This window comes from Anopheles ziemanni, chromosome 2 (assembly GCF_943734765.1).
Source record: "Anopheles ziemanni chromosome 2, idAnoZiCoDA_A2_x.2, whole genome shotgun sequence".
Taxonomy (NCBI): Eukaryota; Metazoa; Arthropoda; class Insecta; order Diptera; family Culicidae; genus Anopheles; species Anopheles ziemanni.
This window is the reverse complement of record NC_080705.1, coordinates 38,948,404-38,965,111: the sequence shown is the minus strand read 5'-3', so window position 1 is coordinate 38,965,111 and position 16,708 is coordinate 38,948,404. Positions and strand designations below refer to the sequence as shown.

The 16,708-nt window shown below is 46.6% G+C and overlaps 1 protein-coding gene across 1 annotated transcript in view; it reads right to left on the bottom strand.

Annotated features, from left to right (window-relative positions):
- The window catches only part of LOC131282754 (uncharacterized), a 125,736-nt gene that overhangs the window by 47,044 nt on the left and 61,984 nt on the right, over positions 1-16,708 (bottom strand). Inside the window, exons 17-19 of the mRNA XM_058312292.1 lie at positions 14,613-15,944; positions 13,148-13,291; positions 12,919-13,068 (exon numbers count right to left, since the gene is read on the bottom strand). Of these exons, the coding sequence (XP_058168275.1) occupies positions 12,919-13,068; positions 13,148-13,291; positions 14,613-15,944 (1,626 nt within the window). The remainder of the gene's footprint in view (positions 1-12,918; positions 13,069-13,147; positions 13,292-14,612; positions 15,945-16,708) is intronic.

Sequence of the window (16,708 nt, the reverse complement as noted above, 5' to 3'; positions counted from 1 at the left end):
GTTATCTAAATTATCAAAGACAGTATGATTAAGCGAACTTTCAACTGTCGGAAGGGTGGCTTCATGGGAAAATCCTGAACTAGTAATCGACTCATCGTCCATTGTTGTCTGATCGGCACGCAAATTGAAATCGATGGTAGTGAATGATCGAGAAGTATCTAATGCTGGCTGAGTTGTACGCTCATCAGGATAGGCCGTAGTTGTATCTGACTCGCTGACCATTGTTGTCTGATCGGCACGCAAAGAATGACCAGTAGTAGTGAATGATCGAGTAGTATCTCCTGCTGGTTGAGTTCTGCGCTCATCAGGATAGGTCGTAGTTGTATCTGACTCGCTGACCATTGTTGTCTGATCGGCACGCAAAGATGAACCAGTAGTAGTGAATGATCGAGTGGCATCTACTTCTGGCTGAGTTGTGCGCTCATCAGGATAGGCCGTAGTTGTATCTGACTCGATGACCATTGTTGTCTGATCGGCACGCAATGGTGAACTAGTAGTAGTGAATGATCGAGTAGTTTCTACTGCTGGCTGAGTTGTGCGCTCATCAGGATAGGCCGTAGTTGTATCTGACTCGCTGACCATTGTTGTCTGATCGGCACGCAAAGATGAACCAGTAGTAGTGAATGATCGAGTAGTTTCTACTGCTGGCTGAGTTGTGCGCTCATCAGGATAGGCCGTAGTTGTATCTGACTCGATGACCATTGTTGTCTGATCGGCACGCAAAGATGAACCAGTAGTAGTGAATGATCGAGTAGTTTCTACTGCTGGCTGAGTTGTGCGCTCATCAGGATAGGCCGTAGTTGTATCTGACTCGATGACCATTGTTGTCTGATCGGCACGCAAAGATGAACCAGTAGTATTGAATGATCGAGTAGTTTCTACTGCTGGCTGAGTTGGGCGCTCATCAGGATAGGCCGTAGATGTATCTGACTCACTGACCATTGTTGTCTGATCGGCAAGAGGAGATGAACCAGTAGTAGTGAATGATCGAGTAGTTTCTACTGCTGGCTGAGTTGTGCGCTCATCAGGATAGGCCGTAGTTGTATCTGACTCGCTGACCATTGTTGTCTGATCGGCACGCAAAGATGAACCAGAAGTAGTGAATGATCGAGTAGTTTCTACTGCTGGCTGAGTTGTGCGCTCATCAGGATAGGCCGTAGTTGTATCTGACTCGCTGACCATTGTTGTCTGATCGCCACGCAAAGATGAACCAGTAGTAGTGAATGATCGAGTAGTTTCTACTGCTGGCTGAGTTGTGTGCTCATCAGGATAGGCCGTAGTTGTATCTGACTCGCTGACCATTGTTGTCTGATCGGCACGAGGAGATGAACCAGTAGTAGTGAATGATCGAGTAGTTTCTACTGCTGGCTGAGTTGTGCGCTCATCAGTATAGGCCGTAGTTGTATCTGACTCGCTGACCATTGTTGTCTGATCGGCACGCAAAGATGAACCAGTAGTAGTGAATGATCGAGTAGTAACTACTGCTGGCTGAGATGTGCGCTCATCAGGATAGGCCGTAGTTGTATCTGACTCGCTGACCATTGTTGTCTGATCGGCACGCAAAGATGAACCAGTAGTAGTGAATGATCGAGTAGTTTCTACTGCTGGCTGAGATGTGCGCTCATCAGGATAGGCCGTAGTTGTATCTGACTCGCTGACCATTGTTGTCTGTTCGGCACGAGGAGATGAACCAGTAGTAGTGAATGATCGAGTAGTTTCTACTGATGGCTGAGTTGTGCGCTCATCAGTATAGGCCGTAGTTGTATCTGACTCGCTGACCATTGTTGTCTGATCGGCACGCAAAGATGAACCAGTAGTAGTGAATGATCGAGTAGTAACTACTGCTGGCTGAGATGTGCGCTCATCAGGATAGGCCGTAGTTGTATCTGACTCGCTGACCATTGTTGTCTGATCGGCACGCAAAGATGAACCAGTAGTAGTGAATGATCGAGTAGTTTCTACTGCTGGCTGAGATGTGCGCTCATCAGGATAGGCCGTAGTTGTATCTGACTCGCTGACCATTGTTGTCTGTTCGGCACGAGGAGATGAACCAGTAGTAGTGAATGGTCGAGTAGTAACTACTGCTGGCTGAGATGTGCGCTCATCAGGATAGGCCGTAGTTGTATCTGACTCGCTGACCATTGTTGTCTGATCGGCACGAGGAGATGAACCAGTAGTAGTGAATGATCGAGTAGTTTCTACTGCTGGCTGAGATGTGCGCTCATCAGGATAGGCCGTAGTTGTATCTGACTCGCTGACCATTGTTGTCTGATCGGCACGAGGAGATGAACCAGTAGTAGTGAATGATCGAGTAGTTTCTACAGCTGGCTGAGTTGTGCGCTCATCAGTATAGGCCGTAGTTGTATCTGACTCGATGACCATTGTTGTCTGATCGGCACGCAAAGATGAACCAGTAGTAGTGAATGATCGAGTAGTAACTACTGCTGGCTGAGATGTGCGCTCATCAGGATAGGCCGTAGTTGTATCTGACTCGCTGACCATTGTTGTCTGATCGGCAAGAGGAGATGAACCAGTAATAGTGAATGATCGAGTAGTTTCTACTGCTGGCTGAGTTGTGCTCTCATCAGGATATGCCGTAGTTGTATCTGACTCGCTGACCATTGTTGTCTGATCGCCACGCAAAGATGAACCAGTAGTAGTGAATGATCGAGTAGTTTCTACTGCTGGCTGAGATGTGCGCTCATCAGGGTAGGCCGTAGTTGTATCTGACTCGCTGACCATTGTTGTCTGATCGCCACGCAAAGATGAACCAGTAGTAGTGAATGATCGAGTAGTTTCTACTGCTGGCTGAGATGTGCGCTCATCAGGATAGGCCGTAGTTGTATCTGACTCGCTGACCATTGTTGTCTGATCGGGACGCAAAGATGAACCAGTAGTAGTGAATGATCGAGTAGTTTCTAGTGCTGGCTGAGTTGTGCGCTCATCAGGATAGGCCGTAGTTGTATCTGACTCGCTGACCATTGTTGTCTGATCGGCACGCAAAGATGAACCAGTAGTAGTGAATGATCGAGTAGTTTCTACTGCTGGCTGAGTTGTGTGCTCATCAGGATAGGCCATAGTTGTATCTGACTCGCTGACCATTGTTGTCTGATCGGCACGAGGAGATGAACCAGTGGTAGTGAATGATCGAGTAGTTTCTACTGCTGGCTGAGTTGTGCGTTCATCAGGATAGGCCGTAGTTGTATCTGACTCGCTGACCATTGTTGTCTGATCGGCACGCAAAGATGAACCAGTAGTAGTGAATGATCGAGTAGTTTCTACTGCTGGCTGAGTTGTGCGCTCATCAGGATAGGCCGTAGTTGTATCTGACTCGCTGACCATTGTTGTCTGATCGGCACGAGAAGATGAACCAGTAGTAGTGAATGATCGAGTAGTTTCTACTGCTGGCTGAGTTGTGCGCTCATCAGGATAGGCCGTAGTTGTATCTGACTCGCTGACCATTGTTGTCTGTTCGGCACGAGGAGATGAACCAGTAGTAGTGAATGATCGAGTAGTTTCTACTGCTGGCTGAGTTGTGCGCTCATCAGGATAGGCCGTAGTTGTATCTGACTCGCTGACCATTGTTGTCTGATCGGCACGAGGAGATGAACAAGTAGTAGTGAATGATCGAATAGTTTCTACTGCTGGCTGAGATGTGCGCTCATCAGGATAGGCCGTAGTTGTATCTGACTCGATGACCATTGTTGTCTGATCGCCACGCAAAGATGAACCAGTAGTAGTGAATGATCGAGTAGTTTCTACTGCTGGCTGAGTTGTGCGCTCATCAGGATAGGCCGTAGTTGTATCTGACTCGCTGACCATTGTTGTCTGATCGGCACGAGGAGATGAACCAGTAGTAGTGAATGATCGAGTAGTTTCTACTGCTGGCTGAGATGTGCGCTCATCAGGATAGGCCGTAGTTGTATCTGACTCGCTGACCATTGTTGTCTGATCGCCACGCAAAGATGAATCAATAGTAGTGAATGATCGAGTAGTTTCTACTGCTGGCTGAGTTGTGCGCTCATCAGGATAAGCCGTAGTTGTATCTGACTCGCTGACCATTGTTGTCTGATCGGCACGCAAAGATGAACCAGTAGTAGTGAATGATCGAGTAGTTTCTACTGCTGGCTGAGATGTGCGCTCATCAGGATAGGCCGTAGTTGTATCTGACTCGCTGACCATTGTTGTCTGATCGCCACGCAAAGATGAACCAGTAGTAGTGAATGATCGAGTAGTTTCTACTGCTGGCTGAGTTGTGCGCTCATCAGGATAGGCCGTAGTTGTATCTGACTCGCTGACCATTGTTGTCTGATCGGCACGAGGAGATGAACCAGTAGTAGTGAATGATCGAGTAGTTTCTACTGCTGGCTGAGATGTGCGCTCATCAGGATAGGCCGTAGTTGTATCTGACTCGCTGACCATTGTTGTCTGATCGGCACGCAAAGATGAACCAGTAGTAGTGAATGATCGAGTAGTTTCTACTGCTGGCTGAGATGTGCGCTCATCAGGATAGGCCGTAGTTGTATCTGACTCGCTGACCATTGTTGTCTGATCGCCACGCAAAGATGAACCAGTAGTAGTGAATGATCGAGTAGTTTCTACTGCTGGCTGAGTTGTGCGCTCATCAGGATAGGCCGTAGTTGTATCTGACTCGCTGACCATTGTTGTCTGATCGGCACGAGGAGATGAACCAGTAGTAGTGAATGATCGAGTAGTTTCTACTGCTGGCTGAGATGTGCGCTCATCAGGATAGGCCGTAGTTGTATCTGACTCGCTGACCATTGTTGTCTGATCGGCACGCAAAGATGAACCAGTAGTAGTGAATGATCGAGTAGTTTCTACTGCTGGCTGAGATGTGCGCTCATCAGGATAGGCCGTAGTTGTATCTGACTCGCTGACCATTGTTGTCTGATCGGCACGCAAAGATGAACCAGTAGTAGTGAATGATCGAGTAGTTTCTACTGCTGGCCGAGATGTGCGCTCATCAGGATAGGCCGTAGTTGTATCTGACTCGCTGACCATTGTTGTCTGATCGCCACGCAAAGATGAACCAGTAGTAGTGAATGATCGAGTAGTTTCTACTGCTGGCTGAGATGTGCGCTCATCAGGATAGGCCGTAGTTGTATCTGACTCGCTGACCATTGTTGTCTGATCGGCACGCAAAGATGAACCAGTAGTAGTGAATGATCGAGTAGTTTCTACTGCTGGCTGAGATGTGCGCTCATCAGGATAGGCCGTAGTTGTATCTGACTCGCTGACCATTGTTGTCTGATCGGCACGCAAAGATGAACCAGTAGTAGTGAATGATCGAGTAGTTTCTACTGCTGGCTGAGATGTGCGCTCATCAGGATAGGCCGTAGTTGTATCTGACTCGCTGACCATTGTTGTCTGATCGCCACGCAAAGATGAACCAGTAGTAGTGAATGATCGAGTAGTTTCTACTGCTGGCTGAGTTGTGCGCTCATCAGGATAGGCCGTAGTTGTATCTGACTCGCTGACCATTGTTGTCTGATCGGCACGAGGAGATGAACCAGTAGTAGTGAATGATCGAGTAGTTTCTACTGCTGGCTGAGATGTGCGCTCATCAGGATAGGCCGTAGTTGTATCTGACTCGCTGACCATTGTTGTCTGATCGGCACGCAAAGATGAACCAGTAGTAGTGAATGATCGAATAGTTTCTACTGCTGGCTGAGATGTGCGCTCATCAGGATAGGCCGTAGTTGTATCTGACTCGCTGACCATTGTTGTCTGATCGGCACGCAAAGATGAACCAGTAGTAGTGAATGATCGAGTAGTTTCTACTGCTGGCTGAGATGTGCGCTCATCAGGATAGGCCGTAGTTTTATCTGACTCGCTGACCATTGTTGTCTGATCGGCACGAGGAGATGAACCAGTAGTAGTGAATGATCGAGTAGTTTCTACTGCTGGCTGAGATGTGCGCTCATCAGGATAGGCCGTTGTTGTATCTGACTCGCTGACCATTGTTGTCTGATCGGCACGAGGAGATGAACCAGTAGTAGTGAATGATCGAGTAGTTTCTACTGCTGGCTGAGTTGTGCGCTCATCAGGATAGGCCGTAGTTGTATCTGACTCGCTGACCATTGTTGTCTGATCGGCACGAGGAAATGAACCAGTAGTAGTGAATGGTCCAGTAGTAACTACTGCTGGCTGAGTTGTGCGTTCATCAGGATAGGCCGTAGTTGTATCTGACTCGCTGAGCATTGATGTCTGATCGGCACGCAAAGATGAACCAGTAGTAGTGAATGATCGAGTAGTTTCTACTGCTGGCTGAGTTGTGCGCTCATCAGGATAGGTCGTAGTTGTATCTGACTCGCTGACCATTGTTGTCTGATCGGCACGCAAAGATGAACCAGTAGTAGTGAATGATCGAGTAGTTTCTACTGCTGGCTGAGTTGTGCGCTCATCAGGATAGGCCGTAGTTGTATCTGACTCGCTGACCATTGTTGTCTGATCGGCACGAGGAGATGAACCAGTAGTAGTGAATGATCGAGTAGTTTCTACTGCTGGCTGAGTTGTGCGCTCATCAGGATAGGCCGTAGTTGTATCTGACTCGCTGACCATTGTTGTCTGATCGCCACGCAAAGATGAACCAGTAGTAGTGAATGATCGAGTAGTTTCTACTGCTGGCTGAGTTGTGCGCTCATCAGGATAGGCCGTAGTTGTATCTGACTCGCTGACCATTGATGTCTGATCGGCACGCAAAGATGAACCAGTAGTAGTGAATGATCGAGTAGTTTCTACTGCTGGCTGAGATGTGCGCTCATCAGGATAGGCCGTAGTTGTATCTGACTCGCTGACCATTGTTGTCTGATCGGCACGCAAAGATGAACCAGTAGTAGTGAATGATCGAGTAGTTTCTACTGATGGCTGAGTTGTGTGCTCATCAGGATAGGCCGTAGTTGTATCTGACTCGCTGACCATTGTTGTCTGATCGGCACGAGGAGATGAACCAGTAGTAGTGAATGATCGAGTAGTTTCTACTGCTGGCTGAGTTGTGCGCTCATCAGTATAGGCCGTAGTTGTATCTGACTCGCTGACCATTGTTGTCTGTTCGGCACGAGGAGATGAACCAGTAGTAGTGAATGATCGAGTAGTTTCTACTGCTGGCTGAGTTGTGCGCTCATCAGGATAGGTCGTAGTTGTATCTGACTCGCTGACCATTGTTGTCTGATCGGCACGAGGAGATGAACCAGTAGTAGTGAATGATCGAGTAGTTTCTACTGCTGGCTGAGATGTGCGCTCATCAGGATAGGCCGTAGTTGTATCTGACTCGATGACCATTGTTGTCTGATCGCCACGCAAAGATGAACCAGTAGTAGTGAATGATCGAGTAGTTTCTACTGCTGGCTGAGTTGTGCGCTCATCAGGATAGGCCGTAGTTGTATCTGACTCGCTGACCATTGTTGTCTGATCGGCACGAGGAGATGAAGCAGTAGTAGTGAATGATCGAGTAGTTTCTACTGCTGGCTGAGATGTGCGCTCATCAGGATAGGCCGTAGTTGTATCTGACTCGATGACCATTGTTGTCTGATCGCCACGCAAAGATGAACCAGTAGTAGTGAATGATCGAGTAGTTTCTACTGCTGGCTGAGTTGTGCGTTCATCAGGATAGGCCGTAGTTGTATCTGACTCGCTGACCATTGTTGTCTGATCGGCACGAGGAGATGAACCAGTAGTAGTGAATGATCGAGTAGTTTCTACTGCTGGCTGAGATGTGCGCTCATCAGGATAGGCCGTAGTTGTATCTGACTCGCTGACCATTGTTGTCTGATCGCCACGCAAAGATGAATCAATAGTAGTGAATGATCGAGTAGTTTCTACTGCTGGCTGAGTTGTGCGCTCATCAGGATAAGCCGTAGTTGTATCTGACTCGATGACCATTGTTGTCTGATCGCCACGCAAAGATGAACCAGTAGTAGTGAATGATCGAGTAGTTTCTACTGCTGGCTGAGTTGTGCGCTCATCAGGATAGGCCGTAGTTGTATCTGACTCGCTGACCATTGTTGTCTGATCGGCACGCAAAGATGAACCAGTAGTAGTGAATGATCGAGTAGTTTCTACTGCTGGCTGAGTTGTGCGCTCATCAGGATAGGCCGTAGTTGTATCTGACTCGCTGACCATTGTTGTCTGATCGGCACGCAAAGATGAACCAGTAGTAGTGAATGATCGAGTAGTTTCTACTGCTGGCTGAGTTGTGTGCTCATCAGGATAGGCCGTAGTTGTATCTGACTCGCTGACCATTGTTGTCTGATCGGCACGAGGAGATGAACCAGTAGTAGTGAATGATCGAGTAGTTTCTACTGCTGGCTGAGTTGTGCGCTCATCAGGATAGGTCGTAGTTGTATCTGACTCGCTGACCATTGATGTCTGATCGGCACGCAAAGATGAACCAGTAGTAGTGAATGATCGAGTAGTTTCTACTGCTGGCTGAGATGTGCGCTCATCAGGATAGGCCGTAGTTGTATCTGACTCGCTGACCATTGTTGTCTGATCGGTACGCAAAGATGAACCAGTAGTAGTGAATGATCGAGTAGTTTCTACTGCTGGCTGAGATGTGCGCTCATCAGGATAGGCCGTAGTTGTATCTGACTCGCTGACCATTGTTGTCTGATCGCCACGCAAAGATGAATCAATAGTAGTGAATGATCGAGTAGTTTCTACTGCTGGCTGAGTTGTGCGCTCATCAGGATAAGCCGTAGTTGTATCTGACTCGCTGACCATTGTTGTCTGATCGGCACGCAAAGATGAACCAGTAGTAGTGAATGATCGAGTAGTTTCTACTGCTGGCTGAGATGTGCGCTCATCAGGATAGGGCGTAGTTGTATCTGACTCGCTGACCATTGTTGTCTGATCGCCACGCAAAGATGAACCAGTAGTAGTGAATGATCGAGTAGTTTCTACTGCTGGCTGAGTTGTGCGCTCATCAGGATAGGCCGTAGTTGTATCTGACTCGCTGACCATTGTTGTCTGATCGGCACGCAAAGATGAACCAGTAGTAGTGAATGATCGAGTAGTTTCTACTGCTGGCTGAGATGTGCGCTCATCAGGATAGGCCGTAGTTGTATCTGACTCGCTGACCATTGTTGTCTGATCGGCACGAGGAGATGAACCAGTAGTAGTGAATGATCGAGTAGTTTCTACTGCTGGTTGAGATGTGCGCTCATCAGGATAGGCCGTAGTTGTATCTGACTCGCTGACCATTGTTGTCTGATCGGCACGCAAAGATGAACCAGTAGTAGTGAATGATCGAGTAGTTTCTACTGCTGGCTGAGATGTGCGCTCATCAGGATAGGCCGTAGTTGTATCTGACTCGCTGACCATTGTTGTCTGATCGGCACGCAAAGATGAACCAGTAGTAGTGAATGATCGAGTAGTTTCTACTGCTGGCTGAGATGTGCGCTCATCAGGATAGGCCGTAGTTGTATCTGACTCGCTGACCATTGTTGTCTGATCGGCACGCAAAGATGAACCAGTAGTAGTGAATGATCGAGTAGTTTCTACTGCTGGCTGAGATGTGCGCTCATCAGGATAGGCCGTAGTTTTATCTGACTCGCTGACCATTGTTGTCTGATCGGCACGAGGAGATGAACCAGTAGTAGTGAATGATCGAGTAGTTTCTACTGCTGGCTGAGATGTGCGCTCATCAGGATAGGCCGTAGTTGTATCTGACTCGCTGACCATTGTTGTCTGATCGGCACGCAAAGATGAACCAGTAGTAGTGAATGATCGAGTAGTAACTACTGCTGGCTGAGATGTGCGCTCATCAGGATAGGCCGTAGTTGTATCTGACTCGCTGACCATTGTTGTCTGATCGGCACGAGGAGATGAACCAGTAGTAGTGAATGATCGAGTAGTTTCTACTGCTGGCTGAGATGTGCGCTCATCAGGATAGGCCGTAGTTGTATCTGACTCGCTGACCATTGTTGTCTGATCGCCACGCAAAGATGAACCAGTAGTAGTGAATGATCGAGTAGTTTCTACTGCTGGCTGAGATGTGCGCTCATCAGGATTGGCCGTAGTTGCATCTGACTCGCTGACCATTGTTGTCTGATCGCCACGCAAAGATGAACCAGTAGTAGTGAATGATCGAGTAGTTTCTACTGCTGGCTGAGTTGTGCGCTCATCAGGATAGGCCGTAGTTGTATCTGACTCGCTGACCATTGTTGTCTGATCGGCACGAGGAGATGAACCAGTAGTAGTGAATGGTCGAGTAGTAACTACTGCTGGCTGAGATGTGCGCTCATCAGGATAGGCCGTAGTTGTATCTGACTCGCTGACCATTGTTGTCTGATCGGCACGCAAAGATGAACCAGTAGTAGTGAATGATCGAGTAGTTTCTACTGCTGGCTGAGTTGTGCGCTCATCAGGATAGGTCGTAGTTGTATCTGACTCGCTGACCATTGTTGTCTGATCGGCACGCAAAGATGAACCAGTAGTAGTGAATGATCGAGTAGTTTCTACTGCTGGCTGAGTTGTGCGCTCATCAGGATAGGCCGTAGTTGTATCTGACTCGCTGACCATTGTTGTCTGATCGGCACGCAAAGATGAACCAGTAGTAGTGAATGATCGAGTAGTTTCTACTGCTGGCTGAGTTGTGCGCTCATCAGGATAGGCCGTAGTTGTATCTGACTCGCTGACCATTGTTGTCTGATCGGCACGCAAAGATGAACCAGTAGTAGTGAATGATCGAGTAGTTTCTACTGCTGGCTGAGTTGTGCGCTCATCAGAATAGGCCGTAGTTGTATCTGACTCGCTGACCATTGTTGTCTGATCGGCACGCAAAGATGAACCAGTAGTAGTGAATGATCGAGTAGTTTCTACTGCTGGCTGAGATGTGCGCTCATCAGGATAGGCCGTAGTTGTATCTGACTCGCTGACCATTGTTGTCTGATCCGTAGTTGTATCTGACTCGCTGACCATTGTTGTCTGATCGGCACGAGGAGATGAACCAGTAGTAGTGAATGGTCGAGTAGTAACTACTGCTGGCTGAGATGTGCGCTCATCAGGATAGGCCGTAGTTGTATCTGACTCGCTGACCATTGTTGTCTGATCGGCACGAGGAGATGAACCGGTAGTAGTGAATGATCGAGTAGTATCTCCTGCTGGCTGAGTTGTGCGCTCATCAGGATAGGGCGTAGTTGTATCTGACTCGCTGACCATTGATGTCTGATCGGCACGCAAAGATGAACCAGTAGTAGTGAATGATCGAGTGGTAACTACTGCTGGCTGAGTTGTGCGCTCACCAGGATAGGCCGTAGTTGTATCTGACTCGCTGACCATTGTTGTTTGATCGGCACGAGGAGATGAACCAGTAGTAGTGAATGGTCGAGTAGTAACTACTGCTGGCTGAGTTGTGCGCTCATCAGAATAGGCCGTAGTTGTCTCTGACTCGCTGACCATTGTTGTCTGATCGGCACGAGGAGATGAACCAGTAGTAGTGAATGATCGAGTAGTATCTACTGCTGGTTGAGTTGTGCGCTCATCAGGATAGGCCGTAGTTGTATCTGGCTCGTTGACTGTTGTTGTCTGATCGGCACGAGGAGATGAACCAGTAGTAGTAAATAATTCAATAGTATTCACTGTGCTGGTTGGCGGCTCTGGCTGAGTTGTGTGCATTGCAGAATAGGCTGTGGTTGTGTTGAATTCTTCGAGCTCAGTTGTTTGATCAACACGTAGATCAAAATCAAAAGTGCGATCGTCGGGATAGTCAGTTGTTGTATCAGACGCACCAAGCTTGGTAATGGGCATCCGAGTAGTTTCTGCTGCACTGATTGTGTTACTATCATCGTATATTTGAGTCGTTCGGGCTGTCTCGTCATACATGGTCGTCCCTGGTAGTGGATTGTGAGTAGTCTGAGGCTTTGATAGAGAGTCACGGTCAGGGAACGTTGTGGTGTAAAGCCAATGTATCGGTAAGATTGTTGAGGTTGTTAGTTCGTTGTTTTTGTTAAGTTCAGGTTTCGCTTTGTCCGCAGTAGGGTGATGTAATGTCATATTATGGGTACTCTCGGTGGAAGCATTGACTTCAGTTATCATTTCGGTATTTGAAGACTGGAATTCGGTTGTGCTGCTATTATCAACATCTGCTTGGCTTTTTCCGGTGGTATATACAGTGTTATTGAAAGGTGTTGTTGCAATCCGGGCAGTGGTAGTTTCAATTAGATCAGTTGTTAGACGCTTCGTCTCACTCTCAGGCAAAGCCATTGTTATAGCTGTGTTTGTTACGTTGTTAACTGTTTTCATAGGCTCCCCTTCGACAAACATGTCTGTGCTATTTACATCAGAGTACGTGTCGGTGGTTGCGATTGGAACTGTGTTACGTGTTTTTTTTAATCAATATAAAACAAAAATAAAATTAACTTTTATTTAACTTCATTTATTCACAACATGTGATCAATGACGTATGTTCATATGTGTAGTTCATGTAACTGAACAGTATATGGTATGGTGTTGTCATGTAGGTGAGCTGAGTAATGTGCAATGAAAGCAATGTGTAATTTAGTTTGTGTCAGTTTTTTAATTGCATTTTTTGCAGATTTCAAACCGTGCATCACTTGTGATAGCCAACGTTGTTGTGAAATACAAAACAGTTATGAAGCGGAAAACTTACGATCATGATGAAATACTTCACGTAGCAATTCCACTACATTAGCAGAGCGACAGAGTAGGAGCAAGCCAGAGGAAAATACTATTGAACTAGCTAAATAAGGATGGAGCTGAGAATGAATCTAGGATACTGAGATGGCGATGGATAGACCATATTGATAAGACCATCCTTAGTACTATCAGGGGCGGTCGGCGATTATATGCTTCGTAGTGAGGTATGGGGAAATGAAAATCGGAGACACACAATGCGCGCAGTTGTAGATGCGGGTGAGAGTTTTTTGTAGTACTTACCCTTGACGCAACCGCCAGTGATTGGATCACATGGAATTCCAGGCGGGCAATGTTCACAGCCAGTCGTACGATCGTCGCTCTTTGGAACGCAATTGCATCCATCGCAGTGCAATCCGCCGGCACAGTCTGCTGTCTTCTCGCATTGACACACTATAATATTGACGAACCAAGAAAGAGCAGCTAAGATTTATAACCTAACTCGGGTATGAATGACAACTGACGAACTTACATTTCACGCAGACAGTTTCATGATTTTGAACTTCACATTCTTCGCCAGCATCGCAGGGGTTGCCCGATCGACAGGGATCGACGCAAACACCGTTGATACAGGACCGTTCCGAAGGACATTCGTTACTATGTCTACATCCGAGTTCTGTAAGTTGTAAAATAATTGTCTTAGTTATGGTCAAAATCACAGTGACGCTTTTGAATGGCACTGAAATAAAAACGAATCTCGATGAATCGAGTATGAGGTTCGCTACAATCAATAGAGCCAATTTTTCCTTTGGATATGCTATTGACTAAAATGCAATCGTTGTACATGCAAGAAAAGGAAAAAAGCTCTTACACGTATTTTGTTTCATGAGGCACACGAAAAGCAGTTGAGCTGAGCTCATAAGCAAACAGGTTAGTATGTATGATATTCCCAATTTCACCATGTATTAAAATAAGTGTTGCTTATATAAATTAATCTACATGATCCCAGAGTAGGGCGAGGCGGTGCACATGCAAACCGAATACATTTGATGAGATAATACAAGAGTTTTTTTCATACATAGATACACACTACGAGGTATTATTCCCTTCCCTTGATTTTCACTTAATAACCGCTACGTACTACACAGTCGATCAGTCTATACACTCTGATAGAAAGAAGAGGAAAATTGATGGATCTCTGATCTCAGAAGAGTTTATCATGCGGCTGCAGTGGTCTGATCTGCAGTAGGGTGTCTCTGTGTGGGAGCCATTTGGTGACACACGCTCCTTTTATCACAGCACAAAAGACGCCGAGAACGGTAGAGAGGGTGATGAACCAAACGATACGATAATGAGAGCATTGCCAATGTCAAATTCCAGTTCGATTGTATTTTTTTCTGTTCAATTCTAATGAGACAAACACCAGCTCCGATCGGTACGTGGACTAGCAGTGCGGCACCAGCAAAGCTTCCGTGAACATGACGAATCTTGCGAACGTAGAAAGGACAGACTTTACTACGGAGAAGACACAGCTCACTCGCAAATGCAATCAGATCGAAGTGAAGAAAGAGGACCTAAATGGACAGGATGAGAAGTCTAAACATGTCGTCTACCAAAAGGACAGGACCGCTGAGTTGCGAGTCACTGCATCCATCGAGGCACAATATACGAGAATGGTAATGAGATAAACCTCGAATCGCATCACTTCTACACTTGAGCACCCGCTTCAGTAGTGTTGCATGCGGGGTCAATCCTGTATGTCGGTGGCATGCATGTGATTGCGATCGGGAGGACTTACAGTTCAATCTAGCGTGCAGGACATGAGGATCAACCAAGGATGGGACCAAATGAGAGAAAGGAAAAGACAACCAGTTCGAAGATAATTCGCAAGTTCACCCCGTCCAATCCACGTACCGAGCCCGAGCGGCTGCCTACTAAAACAGGATAGCTAGTTGGTTGCGTTGGATGATTTTTTTTTGTGGTTTTTGATATATTACCTGATGTTTTCATACAATCAACGCTGTAACCGGTGTCGGTTTCGCTATTGCACAAGCACACAGGGGCATGGTTTACGGTTTGACAAGGAATATCCTGAGGGCAGGGATTGAACTGAACGCACGGATCGATACAGACGGTTCCACTGCATGTTTCGTTAGCGTGGCAGTCTCTCTCCGTACGACATTGAACGACTTCCATCAGTGGGCTGGCAGTCGTTCCCATTGGAAGCAGGTCGTACGGCATGGTAGCTTCTTTGGTCGGTTTTATCGTTTTGGCCGGGAATGTTGTTGTGTCCACTGTCAGCTCGGTTGTTGTATCATCTTCGTCGATGTACTCGTCACCTTCGTAGCCGGAAGTTGACAGCGGAATACTACGATCGTCCGGCAGGTTCTGCTCAGTGGTCGTAGTAATATCCTCCACAGTTGTCATACTCGTCGTGGAACTCTTCTTTCCGAAAGGAGTAACGGTGGCTTCACTTTTCTGCATGAATTCGTAGTGCTTGGACGTGGACGACAACTCGACGAAGAGATCATCGATCGGCGTGGTAGGCCGTTGGCCACCATCTGGAGTTTCCAATCCGTCTGACTTACGATCTTGTTTGGTCAGGGTATCGACATGACTGGTGGGCTTTGACGTAGTATTACTTGTTTCCGGCAACACCTTTGTAGTTCTCATAGTTTCTTGTAACGTCGTCTCAACGGTATCGTCGGTGGCTTCTGTGATAATTGTTGAATAGGCAGAGGTGGCCGTGGTAAATGCTTCATCAGTTTGATTTTCCGGAACAATAGTCGTGATACGATGAGTGGTAATAACCGACGGAACTGTTTCACTTTCACTAAAGTTATCATCGTTAACAGTGGTACTTTCATTCTCGACGGCAGCATTGACCGTAGTTAACGATGCGGTAATTTCATCTGATGAATCGTATGCCAAAGTACTAGAGGACTGCACTTCGTTGGCTACGTTCGTGTTCACGTCATCCGACTCCACGGTGGTAAACTCGTCCGATCGATCAATTTTTTGCCCATTGTAGTACTCCTCAGGATATTCAGTCGTACTGTCAGGGAATGGCTTGTTGGAAGGGGTGCTAGTGGAACCATCCAACGCTGAGCAGCGTTTGAACGGATCCCCGGTGAAACCGGAAGGACAGGAGCAAAGAGGAAGGTGTGCTTTAACCGTGCAATGCGCCCGTTCACCACAACCAGACCTACAAGGATCAACGCAAAGGCCGACTAAACAGTGCAATTTTTCGCCGCAGTCGGAGTGCTCCGAACAGTTGACTCTCTTCATGTCTTGAATTTCTTCTCCTTCCTTTTCTTCTTTCTCAACAGCTGTGAAAGTAAGGTTTAAGTAGTTGGTGTGAGGTTACAAATAAATACATTGAGGTAAATGTCACTTAGATGGTACACAAATAATATACAAGACTGTTTTTACATTTTAAACATAGTCACAGGGGACAGATGTGATAGAACAGAACTTAGAAACAAGAACGTTAACAGTATCGTAAGGAAGACAGTGGTAGAACGATAAGGAAGAGACAATGTGAGAATAGGCAGAACGCAAAAATACAAATTTGTATGGTTTTTAAAATACTATGCGAACAAGAAAAATGGAGACGAAAATTTAAACCTATGAAAAACATGGCGAAGTCATGTTACACGAACAATTTTGATTATTTACAACAAACCATGCTCCGATTTGAACTCGATGCTAGTAACAATGGAACATTGAGCATTGAAGTTCAAAATAAAAGCGCAAATGAACAAAAAGGTAGATAGACAAACGAGACGTAGAGAGACAGATTGACAGATAGACAGATGAAGTGACAGATGCAATACGAAATATAGACAGGACAGGCAGATATTGAGGCTGCATCAGAGAATCGCAGATAAATAGAGAGAAACGCATTGAATGTTGCCTTTTATTGCTATCAGCATGTACCAAGGTGTGGTTTGCAATGTTGGTGAATGTTTTTCATCCCGTTGTAACTTTTGCTGATACTGCCATAAACGTTCAGCAAGTGCTTTTTTTAGAAACAGATGAGGAAAAAATTATTGCACATGTTTTACTGTTTTCGTATCTATGTAATACGACA